This window comes from Camponotus floridanus, unplaced genomic scaffold (genome assembly GCF_003227725.1).
Source record: "Camponotus floridanus strain SB8 unplaced genomic scaffold, Cflo_v7.5 scaffold7, whole genome shotgun sequence".
Classification (NCBI taxonomy): Eukaryota; Metazoa; Arthropoda; class Insecta; order Hymenoptera; family Formicidae; genus Camponotus; species Camponotus floridanus.
The window spans coordinates 1030629-1048786 of record NW_020229838.1 but is presented as its reverse complement, the minus strand read 5'-3'; the positions used below and the strand labels follow the sequence as shown (position 1 = coordinate 1048786).

The following is an 18158-nucleotide window of genomic DNA, read 5'->3' as shown; positions in this document are numbered from 1 at the left end:
ATATATAATATATTAAATAATATTAAATAATATATATAAATTTAAAAATAATATAAATATAAAAATAATATGATATTAATCACAACACAACACACAATACATGTGAGCTAAATTTTGATGTCAATAATTGGAGTCAAATTATTAATCGATCATTATCGGGAACCGAATTCAATCGAAGTTCATGGAGTTCCTCCTTATCGCGAATATTAAAGCCCCCCTCGTCTTCATCAATAGCTAATGCTTCGTTTATCTATTTAGATGTCAATGTGCGAAACCGAGCCGTAACACTATAATATTAATTTAATATTAATTTACGTAATAATTAATAGTATGGAAGAAAAATAAAAGGTCGTTGCGGTATAAGATGTAAATAAAGAAAGTGGCGATAAGAAGAGTGTGATAAGAATGCGACGCTTATACTTTATGCGTTCGAAATGAAATATATGTACATGCGTCGAACTTTATAGAAAAAAAGGAAGAAAATTGTGTAGAAAGATATAGAAAGTATAGTTATAAAAAAAGAAAAACTTTTCTTTCCAAAATTATGTTATATTGGATATTTGTCGAATGTGCGTTTGTCGAACTTTGTACGAACTGTCGAAAGAAATAATGATACAAATCAATACACACAGAGAATGATAACACAGAATGTAATCATTGTTTATAAATATTTTATATTATTATAAATTAAATATATATATATATATATATATATATATATATATAATATTTTATATATATTATAAATATTTATATTATTAGATACATAAAATTTTAAATTTCTTCGTTGAATTCTTTTTTAATTTAGTGAATAAATGTAAATCATTATGTGTCGAATTGAATCAAATTTATAATTACTTTGATATAACAATGTAAAACGTAATTCTTTTTTTGCATATATGTATAAAAGAAAATCTTCTAATTGTGATTTTATATCATATTTTACATTTCAAATATTCTTGGGTTTTCTTTTCTAAAAATATGACTTATATCATTGTGTTTTTTGATAGTTCGTTCGTTATTTGCCATTTTGTCGTATCGTTCGCGTAGCATATTATATATTAATTTCCAACAAAGTGTCAAAGTGATGCGAGAGAATGGCAGTCGGAGACGGGCTCCTGTGATAAAATCGAGTAGATTGAGCATTATGACCGTTGTCCGTGCTTTTTTTTAACAGTTGCTATTGAAAGCTGAAGGACACGCGAAGGACATTATTAAAAAAAAATCTAGTGAAATAAAATAGAATTTAATGGATACAAATAATTATTTGTAATTATATTATTGTAATATTATTATATTATTTTTATTATATTATATTATATATATATGAAAAAAAATGAAATTAATATAAAATTATAACACTCTGCGTTTTGAAAATGTTTTGTTTGTGCGCGTTTTTAAAAAACGCTTGTACGAAATGCTCGATTTTAATCGTACGATCGTTGATTTTCACGATTTGCACGCATACATACATACATACATACACGTACACACACAAAGATTTATTCATACGTGATTACGATATTTTTAGTCCTTGCCAAATTATCTCGCAAAGAATGTTATGCATACTTTTATATATATATATATATATATATATATATATATATATATATATGTTATGCATACTTTTACAAATATATATATTTTATATTATAAATATTTTATAATATAAATTAAATATATATATATATTTTATATATATTATAAATATTTATATTATTAGACACATAAAATTTTAAATTTCTTCGTTGAATTCTTTTTTAATTTAGTGAATAAATATAAACTATTATATGTCGAATTGAGTCAAATTTATAATTACTTTGATATAACAACATATATATATATATATATATATATATATATATATATATATATATATATAACGTATTATTCTTCTTTCTTTATTTTGTATTTTTTTCCTATCTATTTTCTGAGATGATAATACATCGTCAAATATGATGTAAGGATATCAAGAAACATAAAAGATGGTAAGTGAGAAAATGTCTTTATTTTTTAAAAAGTTCGTATTAAACAGAACGCATCTTGCTTCACTGCAATCTCATTAAAAAATATATTTACCCTCAAAGTATATCGTATTATGTTTTTATTTTTTCACTATTCGAAAGAATAATTTTGAAATTTTATATAATTAATTTCGGCAATTATATATGCAATTTTTATCAATCTTAAATAACTGTTTGAAAAACCAATAAAAAATTGATTGCGCACAATAATTAATTTTACAATCAATTATTTTGGATATTTTGCTTTATACAGAATAGGTCTGCAAAAATATTATTTAATTATATTTGCACTTGTGTTTATGCTTTTGCATTTGTAATGAATAATATTTGACACATGTCTGACGGTATATCCCAAATTCTGTAGTTCTCAACAATTTGCGTGGACTATTGAATTAAATACTTAACGTGAACAAAAAAAAATTTTAGTATTTATACTCATACATATATAAATGATTCGTAAAAGATATTGTAATACTTCAGATATATTATTCATTAAAACTTTGTCGTATCTTTTTCTGAAGCATTATGTGGAAGAAATGTATGTGAATAAGTGCATAATATGAAAATCAATTACCGAATATTATAAATATTGTAGCACAATTCTATTAGATCGCGAGAATAAACTGATTATTTGTTTATTCATTGATGTCTCCGATATCTTGCAATTTATTTTGGTAACAAGAAAAATAAATGAAATTTCTTTATAAAAATCGTTATTTTTCGAGTTTTATATGAAACAAAAGAGGATAATTAATGGATAACAAAGAATGGATAAAATAGAAAACACTATTTATCTGTTGACAATTTTATGATTTAGCTTATTAGTTTTTTGTATATTATATGTAAATACATACATTTGGTATTAAATAAAACAAATAAAATACAAATAGAAATAAATAAGAGAAGAGATAGAAAGAGAATAATAGATCAACATGATAGATCAACGGAAAAAATAGCAAATGCGCTTGGTAATTTAACTCAAACACGATAAACATCGCCAACAGATCTCTCGAGATTTATGGAAGAAAAAAGCATGAATTAAAATATGAATTATATACATATAATACATTAAAAATAATATAAAACTAATACATTAAAAATATAATAATACATTAAAAATAATATAAAACTAATAATTATTTTACAGAAACAATATATATTTTTTAAATTATTTAAACCTTGCCATTTTATTATTGGATTTATTAAATAACTTTGTTTTTGTATCGCATCATTTTTATTAGATTTTTTGAGAATTATTTTTTTCTTATTTATTAATTATTTTTGATTTCTATTAATAATATTCTCATATAATTTATCTTTTTGACATTTTATTACAATAATATTTGTTACGTAATTGCATCATTTAAAATTGTTAATATGCTTTTATATTTGATAATATAATTTTCCTTTCAGATTTATTTAAGTTAACTTGCTATTTTTTCGCATTATGCGATAATTTATTGTTATTTCGCTGACTCTTTACATTTTCACAATACATTTCTTCTTTGTCTCCTTTCGAAATACTATTTCTTCTTATTTTCTTTATATTATCTCATTCTCATCCTGCATGATACTAACATTATTAAACTCCTTTTTTTGAATGCAAACCGAAGTTTCTGTATGTGTTGCATTTTTATGTAAAATATCCGTCTGAACTTCTTTTTCATTTTTGCTTATTTCCTGCTTATTACATCGAAAAAGATAAGACCTAAAAGCTCCGTCAATTACTTCTTTTGACTCTTCCTCGTAAGTTTCTATATCATCATATTCTTTTGTCATAGTATTTATCCAAGCTAAACCATATTCACTAGTAAATGTATTAATATGCAGCAATGCTGAACATAGATTTAGCTTCAAAAAGGGTTCGAAAAACTTGTTCAATCTTCTAAGTAGACGTGGTGATGGAATTTGTTCTTCTTCCGTATGAGAAGATAATTTATAAGGTCTTATATCATCCGATTTATATTCCAAGCATAACATTACTACATTAGATTGGTTATTGTACAGATTTTTTATACATGACATCCTTATATAAATCATATTATAATCATTGGTGTTGTCCAGCTTAATGTTCGCATTTCCTGAAACTAAATTCTGAAAAAAAGTTTATTAATAGTTAGATTATATTAATTTATAATAAATAAGCGGATCGTAAAGCAATTATACTCTAATATATAACTATTCTAATAAATATAATATTTTTAAAATATTGTACTTCTGAAACAATAAAAGTATTTAATTTGTTATATTATTATTATTATTATTTATTATATTTCTTATTTATTCATTTAGAGACGAAATATTTATTATTTTAAATATTATTTTTAATAATGTTTATAATACTTGTAAATGATGAATAATAAATATATATAATATAATAATATAATAAATTAATAATTTTATATTATTATTAATTTATTATTACTGTTATTATATATTTATTATTTAGTATCAATTCATAAATATTCATAACTATTTTAATATTTTATATTATATTTTACATTATATTTTAAAAATAATATTCAAAATTATAAACATTTCATTTCTTATGCTGATGATTATTTTCTAATAACCTGCAAATTTTTAAATTGTTTTACACGGGAATTATAGCAATCTACATGGTGCTTGCATTTATTCAAAAAGTGTTTCACGTTATTCATATTATCGATGGGATATTGTGATAATATTTCTTGTACATCGACAGATGTAGGCAACACTGACTCTCTTAAGTTTGCATGGCCGTTATTGTTTATCAATATTTCTACCATATACGAATCATTTTCCGTGTTTTCTTTGCTACACATATCAAAAACGAAACTTGATTTTCGTTCAAACTTCGTGCAGCGCATTCCTGTGAGATGAAAGTCACATAACAATTCCATCTGCATATTCGGAATGTTGTGAAATGTCTCACAATTGTGCGACGATGATTTTTTTGCCAAACTTGGATTTTGAATTATATTCTCTAGCAAAGAAATAGATCCTTTTAACATTGCGATCTTTTTAACGAGATTGTTCTCTTCGCCATCAGACAACTCTAAATAAACAGAAATATTTGATAATATTATATTGATAAATTTTTTGTTTAGATGAAATTGTACATTATAATATATTAAGTACAACAACCAAACATTTTAAAATCTTATTTTAATATGCAATAAAATTCTCTAATAATAATAATGAAACAAAAACGTTTTTAGCTACATAGAAAATAAATAAATTAAATCGAATGTCGAATTACATAAATTGTTGATTATTGTCGTAATTGATTAAATATTTTTTGTAACATTTCGTAATATTAAACAAATAATTTTATACAAACGCAAACATAATAATTATATTAATTTTTAATTACATAAAAGTTTTATTAAAACATTAAACTTATCGTAAATTTATATATAATAATCAATGTGAGAGAGAAAGAGAGAAAAAAAAGAGAGAGGAAAAAAGTAATACCTTTAATAGAATTATCATTGTCCTTCTCCATATGTAATGATAGTAATTTGCAATTTGAATGTCTAAAATAAACAACTTGAATTAACAATGCTCTTTTACTAAACACAATCTATATAATGTAAATGAATCTCTGTGGTAATTATCTTTTTATTATATACATGTAAGAAAAATAAATTAATATCAGCGTGTGTTTGCACGTATCTTAACAGATATTAAACTGCGAATATGAGAAATGTTCTAGATTCGATAAAGTTGTATTTATGTATATAGAAGTTTGTATTTATGTACATGTCACAAAGAGGTGATATTAGAAAATACGCGACGTAATAAAAATAAGAAATAAAGATGTTTTACGTATTATAATACATTCCTGCAATTAACTTACATTAATACTAATAATTCAAACAACAATTGAAATTTGGTTTTTATTTTTTTGTCATTTCAAGCTTATTTTAAATGGATGATTTATCATAAATAAATTAATTTTTATCTGATATATATAAAATTTATCCTTAAATATAAATTGAAAAGTAAAATTTTGTATATTTAGGTTAATATAAATGTTATATATTTTGATAAAAATGAAAAAATTGAAAAATTAAGTTTGTGTGTGTGTGTGTGTATGTGTGTGTGTGTGTATAATGTTTTATGTAAAAAAATTGATCTTCAACTTCTATAGCAATTAAATAATCAAATATATTAATTTGCATACAAATTAGTGCCAAATAGGAAATATAATGTAAAATATTTTAATGATACGGATATTTTAATGACAACTCTTATAATATGATATGGACAATTCTTCTTTATTTTACTCTTAATCTTTGTATTAAATTCTTGAATTCTCTAAAAAAGATATAATATAAAATACAGAATAATTTTCTTATACATATATATAGTATATACGATGATTTTTATCGATGAATAAATTATTTCTATCTTATATACATATATGAGATCAAGAAATGTGCAAAATATTTACATAACACACACAAACAGACACACAATGTATCTTGTATTATATTTACTAGGTATGCCGACACACAGTACCATCAGTTTATAATAGTCTTTCGAAGCGGTAAGATTGCTATTGAATATTCATTTGGAATTAAATGTCTGATTCAACAATTACGGTAAGACTTTAAACAAATTTACAATAAAATACGATAAATCTCCTTTTTACATAAAATGAGATTTACTCTCTCTCTCTCTCTCTCTCTCTCTCTCTATATATATATATATATATATATATATATGTATATATATATATATAGATTATACATTTATTTGTTATCAATTGTTGATGAAGCATTTCATTGCTTTAGTGAGAAACCTTGTGAGAGAAATTAACTATGAATATTTACATTTCTAAATTAAGTATACTACATATAAAAATAAAATTTAACGATCAATGTAAATTACTTATACTTTTTTGTTACCAAACAAATTTCCATGTATTTAATATATTTAATATAATTTTCTTTTAAATATGTTACTTTTTTAAATACGTAGTATTAATAGCCAAATATGTAGAGAAACTAATTATATAGGATTGCATTGATAAAACTTTATTACTCTTCTGATACAATTTATATTTATGGCATAAGATAGATTTAATAGAATTAAAAATATTAATTAAACAAGAAATATAATATTACACAATTTCGTAATTATAATTTTTATAATCACATATTTGGTTATACTATTTTATTACAAATAAAATCTCGCTTATTAGATAATCTAGTCGTAAAAGAACTGCATAAAATATATCACAATTTGCAAACATAATTTAAATAATATTTTTTTTAATTCAAATGGAGACGAAAATTAAATTTTTCGAATTATAAGAGATATTCTGTATACAATATACTTTTTATTTACTTGCGTTTTTTTTTATTTAAATTTTAACTTATTCAATTTAATTTTTCTTCTGTGCATGTGTTTCTCTTTCTTCAATTTATATAATTTATTCTTTTTTCTTTTAACTAAGAAAAGAATTTTTGCTAAAAGCTCGCCATTTTTATTATTTGACTCATTCAGCAATTTTTCTTTATTTTTATTCTTGATATCCGTTTTTTATCTATATTATATATTTTTATCTTTACTATATATTTTTATCTCTTTTATTTACATATTTTTCACGTCAGACTCCTTTTAAATTAATTTGTGACTTTTACTCGTGTTATTGGTCTTCTATTGATTTTATTATTTATTTGCATGCATGATATTATTTTTGCATTCTCTTCTAAAATATATCAATTTTTGAATCTTCTATGATGAGTATCGTGCTTCTTTTCTTTGATGCAAAGTTTTGTTTTATTTTATCTCATTTTTGGATGAAAACTCTTATAATCTTGTCTTTTGCTTCATTCCTTATTTTTTCGATAAAGATACGGTTTGAAAATTCCTCTTAAAAGTTCAATTGACGATTCGACTTCGTAAGATTCGACGCTATCATCATTTATCATAATCTTTTGCCAAAATAAATTTGTTTCAGCATTTGATATATTGATTTGCAGCAAAGCCGAACATAAATTTTCTCTAAGGAAAGGTTTGAAGAACTTGTTCAATTTTTTAAGGAAACGTGATGATGCTTCTTTACATGCGGAAGATAATTTGTAAGGTCTTATTTCATCAGGTTTATAATATAAGTCAAGCTCAATCTTATAAATTTGTTCAGTGTTTATGTACATTATACCTGGTATTGTTATAGTAATTAAAGTAAATTCATAGTCGTGATACACTTCAGCATCTGCAATCTCTAAAAGCAAATTCTGAAAAATAAACATTTTTTTTAAATAACTTGATTAATAACTTGATCAATAAAATTTATTAATAAATAAGCAGACTATAACTATCATAGAAATATAAATTTAAAATATCGCGTTTTTAAAAAGTAAATATTTTTGCATATTATTTATTATTTACAAGTATATATAATATATGCACTTGCATTACATATACACTGTAAAAAATAATGCAAATTAAAAAAATTTTTCTTAAATTGATAGTTTTATCACCTCCAAATCTGTAAATTGTTTCTTGCGGCAAACGTAAGTCTCAACGTAGTGCTTGCAGGAGTTCAAAAAGCGTGTTATATTGCTCACATCGATAGGATATTTTGATAATATTTCCTCCACATTAACGGGTGCAGGCAATTTACTATCTCCTAACAGTGCACGACCGTGATCATCGATCAATATCTCAACCATGTAATTCTCCTTCTTGTCGGTTTTGTTGCTACACATTTCAAAGACAAAACTCGATTTTCGTTCCAATTTTACACATCGTATTCCTGTGAGTTTGTAGAAATCGTGGAAGAAATCCATATCCACATCTGATTTATCGTGAAAAGTTGCAATTTCGCTATTGTACAATTGGCTCAATGACTTGTCTACAGATTGTAACTGACTGTGTTTTGGAGTTTGAATCATGTTTTCTAATAGAGAAACATATGTTTTCAACAATGCAAAATTGTCTAACAAATCTGTCCCACGGTTAGATTCTAAATAATCAAAAATATTAAATATATAATAAAATATATAATAAAATATATAAAAATATATAACAAAAAGATAAAATTTTTTAATAGAATGACGCAATTCACATTATATGTTATGAAAAGTATTTAAACTAAATGTTTGTCCATAAATTTATTGATTGTTGTCATAGTTAATTAAAAATTTTGCAAACTACTTTGTTAAGCAACTAATTTTATATTAACACGATAAAATAAATAATAAGTTAACTTTTTATATTTAAATTTTATATTATACGTAAATTGATTTTATCGTAAGTTTATATTTAATATAATTAAGTAAAAAAATAAAAGAGAAATACCTTTCTTAGTAGGATTATCATTATTTTTCTCCATGTTTAGTGACATGATTTTCGTTCCTTTTGACTTTTTTGAATAAAGATATGTAAAGAAGGTGGTATCTATATAGTTTCCACGTTATTTTTTAATGTAATGTAACCAACATTTAAAATAAATTGAATTTACAGTGCTTTTGTTCACTAAACACAATTTACACAATGTAAATGAATCTCTATAATAGATATCTTTTATGTGTGAAAAACAAACTTATAATACAGCCAATGTATTTTGACGAACTAAATTGCGAGTGACAAAGCAGTTCGTATATTTATATACATGTCATTCGAGAAAGGTTATATTAGGAAAAATTTAAATTCACGATAGAGCGAGTGGTAGAGTGGTTTTGTAATTTTATTATTGAGCAAACCTGTTTCAAATTTATTAAAGTAATCATCTCTGATCACCCCAGTCCTTCATCTGTTTTAAATTCTTCAAGAATAATAAAGTTTTTAAGCCGATCACATAATCATCTATCAGAGTCTATCAGACGTCTTGATTCTGAATAATACCGCAAATCTATTAAATATTTAATTACAAAACACTTTCTTTAAAGCAAAAACGTTATATTTTAATGCTATTTATTTTTGGCGAATGATGTTTAATTATCAAGAGTGTTCTCTCAATATTTAAATTTATAATTTCAATTTAGTTTGAAATTTGTATTGGATTTTTTTCGGATACTTTTTTTTATACCAAAATATATTCTCTCGATAAATTATCAACATTAGAAATAAATATCTTTGAAGGAAAATCTTGCTCCAGTTTCGTAATACTGTAGCGCTAATAATCGGCAGTTTTTTCGGATATCAATTCGATATTCAAGAAGCTACTCTATTTAAGTCCTTATTGATGACGGGACGTTGTGTGATACGCGGCGACACATTGCTGATGAGATACTGAGAAGAAATATTAGAAAATAGAGTTAAAATTAAAATATATATCATTTGAAGTACTTTATTCAAGGAGAAGATTTTTATGACAGCAAAGGTCCAGCCAGTTTCAAAAGTACGTCGGATCATTGAACTGGAGATAATTATACATAAAATATTGTGAACATTATATATAATAATGCAAAGTGCCTATTTACATAATATAATTATACAGAGAATTATAATTATACAGAGTGTCTCAAAACTCATAATGAATCTTTCAAAGACAGATTCCTGGGATCATTTGGAGACGATTTTTCCTCAGCGAAAATGTCGATAAGGCTATCATTTTTTGCATGTTCCCGATTTTTGTCATTATATATCTTTGCAATTAAGCCTTAAATTAAAACTCAACTAAAATAAACTCTATTTAAAATTAATCGAAGAATGGTTTTGTTAATATTTTATTTCTACAAAGCTTAGTTTACGAAAAACTCCTTATTTCCAATCACTTATAATTCGAAAATTATTAGTGCCTCGACATTTTCGTTAAAGAAAAATCGTCTTCAGATGATCCCAGGAATTTGTCTTTGAAAGATTCATTTTGTGTTTTGAAACACCTTGTATGTAATAGTTATTGTACTTTCATATAAATGTATATATAATGTCCTATACTTTGGTATTTATAATTATACATAAATTATTGCACATAATTATTACATAAATTGTTGTACAATTATGTATAATTTTGTATAATTATATTCAATTCTGCATAAATATATATGGAAAAATTTTATCAGTTATGTGCATCGCGTTATTGAGAGAACATTCTTATTATCCTGACACTAATACTATTTGTCTTAGATAAATAGATTTATAATTATAGTACAATGTCACGTTTGTCTATTCGTACTTTTTCTGGGCATTGCTGTTCGATTCAGTGATTGTGAAAATAGAGAAAATAATATAGATTGCACAGAAAGTGCACCTGGTTTCAATGAAACTCATTTAACTATAGGTGAAAAAAATCTGGCAGATGCTATTAACGGCATTGAGAACTTTGAGAAAAATGATATGGAAGGATTCTTCAGCAATGTCTTCAAAAAAATTAGTAATTATTTAGATATCAATGTTATTTTTCCAGGTAATTCAATCATTTCATAATTCAAGACAATTTACAGAAAAAAATGCAAATGTTAAAAGCGAACATTTTAGAGGAAAGGACTTTATGGAAACTCGTATTCCATATAGAACACATTTTATAATATTAAAAATAAAGAATGTTTTATTAAATCTTTACACATACAAAAGTATAGAATATCTTAAGTCTCTATATGTTAAATATTTAGGATTATCGAATCCATAATATATATATATATATATATATATATATATATATATATATATATATATATACAGCGTGTCTTTTCTTATTTTGCAATGATGATGCTCGTTTTAGGAACCCTCTGGTGCGGTGGTGGAAATATCGCCGAAAACGATACAGATCTTGGCTCTTTCAACAAGACGGATGCCTGTTGCAGAATGCATGATCATTGCAATAACACTATCTTGAGTATAAACGAAGGCTAATCTCAAGAATAATGGTATTTTTACGAGGTAAATGAATGAACAAGATAATTTCTCACAAACACTCGTTGTGTTGAATATTCATATTTAACATCTGAAAAAAATGTTAAATAATTTAGTTCATGTATGACATGTATATTTATTCATATTGCAAGTACAAGTCATATGCACATACAAGTTCTGTTATCAAATCATATATTTTATATACCATCCTTTTTGCGAAATAATAGATTTGTTTGGTTCATGTTAGCTTTAATAATAATTTCTTATTAATTTCTTTTTTGTCAAACTTTTGTAATTTTTTTTTATAACAGATCAGCTTGCCATTGCCATCATGATTTCTACAACTGTTTGAAGAATGTTTCTACCCTAACTTCTGAAAGTATCGGAAAAACGTATTTCAATATATTGCAACCGCAGTGCTTCGAATGTACATGCCCAACAAAAAATTGCCAGTAAGACAGATTAAAAAGATAAATAATAATAACAATAATAATGAAAATAATATCTTTAGAACAAAGCTTATTTTAATTTTTTTTCTATGTTTGCACTAGAATCTTAAAATATAATATAAAAATTCTAAACTAAGTTTCACAAAACATCAATTTTTTAGGATAAACAATAGCAATAATTGTTGCACGAAGTACAAATGGGTTGACAGTTTAAAGTTTTAGTTACTTATAATACAGAAGATTGGAATTTGATTAAATCAATGGAAGATTCTTGGGGATATTTAATCATGCACATAAGAATTTTAATCTTCTCATTTTTGCAATTTGTTAGTCTTGATACACAGTTAACATTTCAATATTGTACAAATTTTATTCTAAAACAATATAGCACCATATATAGTATATCGTAATACATACAAGTATGTAAATTAAATAAAACAGAATTATATTATTGAATGCAATGAATTAGTCATTTTTTTACATTCTATTGTTTAGATTAAATCCTTTATTAATGACGCTAATCATATATTTAATTCAAGATGGTTTACTAACAATAATTGCATAATGACATTACATGGTTACTACATATCATTTTATTCTATTATTACACGATATAAATTTTAAAAAGTTGATGTTAGCATGTTAATAATTATTGAATAATCGAGAACTTTTATATAAACAAATTATGTTAATATAAAAATCGTTGGATAATAATATTGAGTAAACTATTGTTATATTATACCTATTGTTATATTATAACTATTGTTATATTATAACTATTGTTATTGTGATAAACAAATTTCGACCGCAGTACGTTTCTTTTAATTATATGTAGAATCGTGTTTGGAATCATACTAAAAAAATTAAAGAATATATATATATATATATATATATATATATAAAAATTTAGAAAATAAAAACAAATTAAAACATTTTATTATTTATTATTTGAAACTTACTTGATGCAGTCGATAATCGTGTACATGGACAGATAAAGTGTATATCTGGTGCGTCTCATCGAAAGCGATCGGCTGATATCCGGAATCTGAGCAAGTCATGTAACATTTGTCGCAATTTATGCATATATTGTAAAAAGAAGAGCAATATATTGTGCATGAGATAGATTTTAACATTAGATGAATAATTATAATTTCTCATTTCACGTATATCATCGATCAAAGCAATTACTTATTTTTTATTATTCAATTCTCTGTAGCTGCTAATATGTATTAATACTTTGCTGATTACGTCCTTAACAGTAGGTATCGATGCGATATGTCTTTGATCTCGTTATCGATACGACTTCATCCAAAGGATTTGAATTAATTTTCAACTCGGCTATCTTTAGTTCGCACAATTTTTGATATTCATCAAAATGCGGTGCGTTCTATAAAAAGATTTAGATACGAGATAAAAGTATTGTAAGATATGCTTAAAATAAATAATAAAAAAGTGCACGCTATTATAATTAATCTATTTTAAATTATAAATTTTATCGTTACATTATAGAATCTAATTAATTTATTTATTAATTTCATATTATTTTTCATTTCATATTATTTGAATGAAATACTGAAAAGTAATCAAGAAAATAAATCACTGTCGATTTTTCAAAAAATAAAAATTTAAACAAATATAATCAAATATAATCTTATTTAGTGTATTTTTTTATAAATTATAGGAAATAAGAAAATTGTGAAAAAATTTGTTTTCATTATTTTAAATTATTGTTATATTAATTATTGTTATAAATTATTGTGTTATATTAATTATTGTTATATTAATAATAATTACTTTAATAGTTATATTAATAATAATAATGAAGCTATATTTATTCAGAACTTAACGAAAAAAAATTTTATTTTTGCCTGGATATTTTCTGAAGAATTTAGATTAATAATTGATAAAAAGAGATATTATACGCTAGCCGATGACGCAGCTATATGTATTTGTGTATAATGCGTCTGTCTTTCCGTCGCTCACGGATTCCATAGTCGTTTGAGCAATATCAGCAAAATCTCCCCCGCAGAACACACCTGATATGAGATCATCATTATATTCTCATCAACTTTCGTAAGTTTTACAATTTTTTCTTTCCTACATCACTAGAACGCGGCATTCTTTTTGTACTTGAGTCATTTGAAATAGATCAGGCTAAAATTATGGCCACTATATTTTGTCAATTAAAAAAAGAGGACTTTCTATAACGTTGCAGATTACTAATATTATATCAATAATGAAAATATTGCTAATAAATGATTACATATGTGTTGTTCTTAAGCTATTAGAAAATATCTGCATTATTATAATAAGAAAATATATGTTCTTAAGATAAGTTTTAAAATTTTCCTTTACATTACCAGAACGTATTATTTTTATATCTTGAGCTTGTAATACAATATAAGCGCGTGTAGAATATTATATAATTTCTTATCATAGACATGATAAAAAATGCATATTACTTTCTATTGTTCATGTTTAGAAAATAGTCTAATCCATAATTAGAAGTATTATAATTGTAATAATAGTTTTAAATTAATATATTAAATTAATATAATATTATAATAAATTAATATAATATAATAATATAATAATTAAATTAATATAATAATATATAACAGTAACGTCCTCCAAAATGTGTTTATCTCACAGTATATATATTTCTTTACAAATAAATAAATAAATAAACACCTCTTATTAAGGTGAAAGTTTTCCGCCTTTTATTTTATATTATTTACATATCTCATATATATATATATATATATATATATATATATATATATGGAGCATTCCATGCCAAATCACTGAGGTCGAAGAAGAAAATATATCGGATAGGAATGCAGAGTGATTAGAAATTTAGAAATGTATAATGATTAGAAATTTAGAAATTAAAAAACAGCTGGCAGTTGCATAAAACCTGCTAATAATAATATTTAATAATTATGTTTTACTTTATAATTTAGTACATTATATTATGTATAGAGCATCAATATCAAAACAAAATCAAATATCAAAGTATAATGCTGTTATAAAATCTATAAAAATATTCACTAATTATTGAACATTTGAATTATTTATATTTTATATAAAAAAGAAGGAACATTTGAAATATTTTAAGTTTTAAATCTTTATTTTATTTTTATTTTATCTTTACTTTATTTCCATTTTTATAATCCATTTTATTAATAAAAAATGCCAATAAAATTTAAAAATATTATTGAAATATTTCTTTATAAACATAATTTTTTATTTTATTAGAAAGTCTATAATTTTTCAAATATATTTTTTATTATGAAACATTTTCTCACACTTACCAAATTATATTAATACAAATTTATGCATAATTATAGCTACAAATATATATCCTTTAATGTAATAAAATTTTAATCATTTTTTGTAACTCTTAATAATTCTTAGTAATGTTATCTTTAGTCTTCCTTCTTTATAGGAGAAATCTCGTGAAAGCTATAGGACTTGGGTACTTTTTTCGAAAAAGGAGTACTAGTTTTTACTTTGGCTCGTTTATTATTCTTCAGTTTTGAAATATACTTCTTTTTCTCTTTAACTTGATTAGTAGTAGGCTTCCTCTTCTTTACTGTTTGAAAGTTTACTGAATTATTTGTATCATTTGATTCATTTAATGATCTTTTACGGTTTCCTTTGTTTTTATTAGTCGCTTTATTTAACGAACCATTCTTGCGATTATAATTATCTTCCATCTGTACGTTTTCAGTACTCGCTAGAGTAGAATTTATTCCACTTGCAACATTCGAAATAGGATAATCGATATCCGCTTTATTTTGATCATTTTCTTTTTTCGTGCTAGATATTCTCTTTTTGAGCTTTTCTGAATCTGCCTGTGATTTTTTCGTGCCACGTGACTTCGCTACTGTTTTCGCTAATCTTTTGCGTTTACGTGACTTAATTTTTCCATCTTTTCTCAAAGAATCATCTCTCGCTGTATTATCTGTGACATCAATATCTTCATATTTCTCTTTTTCAACGTAAAGCGAAGTTTCCGTTTTATTTCCATCTAAAGTAAAATCTTCATTTTGTACTTTATTTTTGCTTTTCTTCTTATCTCCTCGGTATAGAAATTTCGTTAAAAATCCGTCATCTGATGTATCGGAGACTTCCGTGATATCTTCATTATCGTTTGCCATAACTTTTTGCCATACAAATATAGTTTGCGATTCGTAGATCTGCAGGAAAGCTAAGCTCAAATCTTTCTTCAAGAAAGGTTTAAAATATTTGTTCAATTTTTTAATTAGAATCGACGACTGTCTTTCATCATTATCCGTATCCGAGGATAATTTGTAAGGTCTTGCTGCAGTAGATTTATAGTACAGATATACCATAACGTTATAAAATTCATCAGTATCAACATATTTTATTCCTGATATTATCAATTCAATTAAAGTAATGCCCAAAGTGTGAGATATGCGAATATTTTTAATATCTGAGATTAAACCCTAAGAAAAGAAATTGTAAATAACTTCTCAATAATTAAGCACAACATGAAACATTTCTATTCTGATATAGTCATTATAACAAAAATAATATTTAAGGTATTGTTATAAAATTTTTAAAAAATTAATTTAAAAATTTAAAAAATATCAAATAAGAATTAAATGAGTATTTAATAAATAGAATAATTGATCTCTGCTATGTTAACAGTTCTTATTACCTGCAATTCTTTAAGTTGCTTCAAACGACAAAGATAACTATCAACGTGATGCTTGCAGCTTTTCAAAAAGTGTTTTACATTATTTAAATTATCGATAGGATATTGTGATAGTATTTCTTGCACATCGACGGACATAGGCAACACCCACTTTCCTAATTTTCCGCAACCGCTTTCGTCTATCATTATTTCTATTGCATATAAATTGTTCTTCGTGTCGTTTCCGTTTTGCTCGGTGCCAGTGATTTCAAAAACGTATCTCGAGTTTCGATTGAATTCTCGACATCGCAATCCCGCAAATCGATAAAGTTCATCGCATAATTCCGTTTGCACGTCCGGTACATGAAATCTTGCAACTTCATTCCTATGCATCAATGACATTTTTGCAAATTGCAATTGACCGAATTTGGGTGTTTCAATCATGGTTTCTAACAGAGAGACATGCGCTTTTAGTATAGCGATCTCGTCCAACAGTTTATCTCTTTCCTCTTGATTAGATAACTCTAAATGATCAAAAATATTTTAAATAAAATTTTTTATTCGCATAATTAACGCTGTATGTATATTTCAATGTATTAATATATGAACATTTTTGCTGGTTATAAGAGAGAGATCCCGTCATAATATAAAATTTTATAATATGATACAACAAAAATCTTCATATTTACAAATTAAATTTAATGTTTGATTAAATTTAATGATAAATTTGTGATTAAATACATATAAATACATTATCGTATATAATTATAAATTCTAGATAAACATAAAATTTATTTTAAAATTATACTTTATATAATAATTAAAAGAAGAATATACCTGCACTGATGGAATTATCATTGTCTTTTTCCATGTCTAATGAACATATGTTTTCTTTTGTCTTTGCCATTTAATAAAGATATATAAAAAGTAATATTATCTATTTTCCACTTGGTTTGAATTAAATTTTGTACATGTCTAAAATAGATAAACTTTTGCAATGCTTTTATTTAAAAACTTATTTATTAAGAAAAAGAAATAAATTTTCACAAAGCAAATAAAACAAGATAGTTTCTAATTATGTACGTAAAATTAAAATTACAATATGACAAGTGTTTTTCACAACATCTATATAACGAATTATTAAAATCAAAATTTGACAATATAATATGTATTTACATATTTGACATTCGAGAAAAGAGAATGATATTTAAACAGACGTTGATTTGTAAC

General features: G+C 24.1%; 3 protein-coding genes and 1 pseudogene across 3 annotated transcripts; 1 reads left to right on the top strand and 3 right to left on the bottom strand.

Annotated features, from left to right (window-relative positions):
• Positions 1 to 3459: 3459 nt before the first annotated feature.
• LOC105251597 lies at positions 3460 to 5585 on the bottom strand. The gene is made up of 3 exons (XM_020027616.2): positions 5481 to 5585; positions 4598 to 5061; positions 3460 to 4118 (listed from the first exon to the last, which is right to left on the bottom strand). Exons 1-3 carry the CDS (start codon positions 5509 to 5511, stop codon positions 3567 to 3569), a joined length of 1047 nt encoding a protein of 348 aa, XP_019883175.1. The 5' UTR covers positions 5512 to 5585; the 3' UTR covers positions 3460 to 3566.
• A 2040-nt stretch (positions 5586 to 7625) lies between these two features.
• LOC109610002 lies at positions 7626 to 9511 on the bottom strand. Its single transcript, XM_020027617.2, has 3 exons — positions 9321 to 9511; positions 8501 to 8985; positions 7626 to 8254 (listed from the first exon to the last, which is right to left on the bottom strand). The coding sequence occupies exons 1-3, from the start codon at positions 9364 to 9366 to the stop codon at positions 7847 to 7849; spliced, it is 939 nt and encodes a 312-aa protein (XP_019883176.1). The 5' UTR covers positions 9367 to 9511; the 3' UTR covers positions 7626 to 7846.
• Positions 9512 to 11669: 2158 nt separating this feature from the next.
• LOC105251596 lies at positions 11670 to 12652 on the top strand (annotated as a pseudogene).
• A 3041-nt stretch (positions 12653 to 15693) lies between these two features.
• On the bottom strand, positions 15694 to 17860 carry LOC112639499. Its single transcript, XM_025413681.1, has 3 exons — positions 17766 to 17860; positions 16953 to 17452; positions 15694 to 16737 (listed from the first exon to the last, which is right to left on the bottom strand). Exons 1-3 carry the CDS (start codon positions 17833 to 17835, stop codon positions 15694 to 15696), a joined length of 1614 nt encoding a protein of 537 aa, XP_025269466.1. The 5' UTR covers positions 17836 to 17860.
• Positions 17861 to 18158: the final 298 nt, after the last annotated feature.

What these genes read in the sequence shown, in the direction of transcription:
- LOC105251597 (XM_020027616.2), bottom strand. Translation starts at nt 5,511, where the DNA reads ATGGAGAAGGACAATGATAATTCTATTAAAG. An exon ending in CAATGATAATTCTATTAAAG is followed by an intron (nt 5,062 to 5,480) that starts GTATTACTTTTT and finishes CTGTTTATTTAG; the next exon opens with AGTTGTCTGATGGCGAAGAG. An exon ending in AACAATTTAAAAATTTGCAG is followed by an intron (nt 4,119 to 4,597) that starts GTTATTAGAAAA and finishes ACTTTTTTTCAG; the next exon opens with AATTTAGTTTCAGGAAATGC.
- LOC109610002 (XM_020027617.2), bottom strand. Translation starts at nt 9,366, where the DNA reads ATGTCACTAAACATGGAGAAAAATAATGATAATCCTACTAAGAAAG. An exon ending in TGATAATCCTACTAAGAAAG is followed by an intron (nt 8,986 to 9,320) that starts GTATTTCTCTTT and finishes TTGATTATTTAG; the next exon opens with AATCTAACCGTGGGACAGAT. An exon ending in AACAATTTACAGATTTGGAG is followed by an intron (nt 8,255 to 8,500) that starts GTGATAAAACTA and finishes TTTATTTTTCAG; the next exon opens with AATTTGCTTTTAGAGATTGC.
- LOC112639499 (XM_025413681.1), bottom strand. Translation starts at nt 17,835, where the DNA reads ATGGCAAAGACAAAAGAAAACATATGTTCATTAGACATGGAAAAAGAC. An exon ending in TGATAATTCCATCAGTGCAG is followed by an intron (nt 17,453 to 17,765) that starts GTATATTCTTCT and finishes TTGATCATTTAG; the next exon opens with AGTTATCTAATCAAGAGGAA. An exon ending in AGCAACTTAAAGAATTGCAG is followed by an intron (nt 16,738 to 16,952) that starts GTAATAAGAACT and finishes TTCTTTTCTTAG; the next exon opens with GGTTTAATCTCAGATATTAA.